This window comes from Tupaia chinensis, unplaced genomic scaffold, assembly GCF_000334495.1.
Source record: "Tupaia chinensis unplaced genomic scaffold, TupChi_1.0 Scaffold000195_1, whole genome shotgun sequence".
NCBI classification, from domain to species: Eukaryota; Metazoa; Chordata; class Mammalia; order Scandentia; family Tupaiidae; genus Tupaia; species Tupaia belangeri.
The window spans coordinates 1,280,520-1,281,220 of NW_006159670.1; the positions used below are offsets into that span (position 1 = coordinate 1,280,520).

The window sequence follows — 701 nt, forward strand, 5'->3', positions numbered from 1 at the left end:
TGGCTGCAGCCACTCCGTCTACGGCATCTGCTCAGCAGCCGCTGGCCAAGTCTAGGGCGTGCTCCTTACGATGCATCTGCCCTGCAGGAATTTTTCTGTTTTACCTTAGAATTGAAAGAGTGAGCGCTCGGGCTCCCTTACCTGTGCCTTGGCTAGTTTCTTTTCCAGAAGGTCTCGCTCCCGCTCTGTCTGCTGCAGACGTTTACTGAGCTCCACTATGTCTCCCTTGAGGGACGCCAGGGCTGCTGAGTGGAGCTGTGGGCACACAGAAAGAAGCCGAGGTTAGACGCTGCAGGGACACGCCATGCCTGCACTAGCACGGCCACATTACAGAGTGCATCACCCAGAAGGGGCACCCTGAGCATGCACGGATGCGCCGTCACCTCCACGGGACGGGGCTATACACAGGTGTGTTCACAGGCACCGAACGTAGCAGAGAACTGTCCCCTTGGGCAGTGAGCCTAATTCCGGAGGCTAGAACCAGGCCATGGGGCGGAGCTCCTCATTCCAAGGGCTTTCCCCGAAGAATGACACTGTTGCCAAGCCCAGGTGGACTGGAAACTGGCTCACAGCCAGAAAGGCCAGACTGAGCCAGGAGGAAAGCTTGATTAAGGTGAGGTCACCCAGCACACAGCTGGGTCTGCTCAAATCCCGTCTGTCCCTGAACATGTTCGGGGATGGGCTTTTACACAAAAATAGTT

At 56.8% G+C, this 701-nt stretch overlaps 1 protein-coding gene across 1 annotated transcript in view; it reads right to left on the reverse strand.

Annotated features, from left to right (window-relative positions):
* Positions 1-255, reverse strand: part of LOC114007534 (colorectal mutant cancer protein) — a gene marked incomplete at its 5' end in the record, with an annotated part of 66,981 nt that extends 66,726 nt beyond the window's left edge. The window contains 1 exon segment of the mRNA XM_027771203.1: positions 142-255. Coding sequence (XP_027627004.1) covers positions 142-255 — 114 coding nt within the window.
* Positions 256-701: the final 446 nt, after the last annotated feature.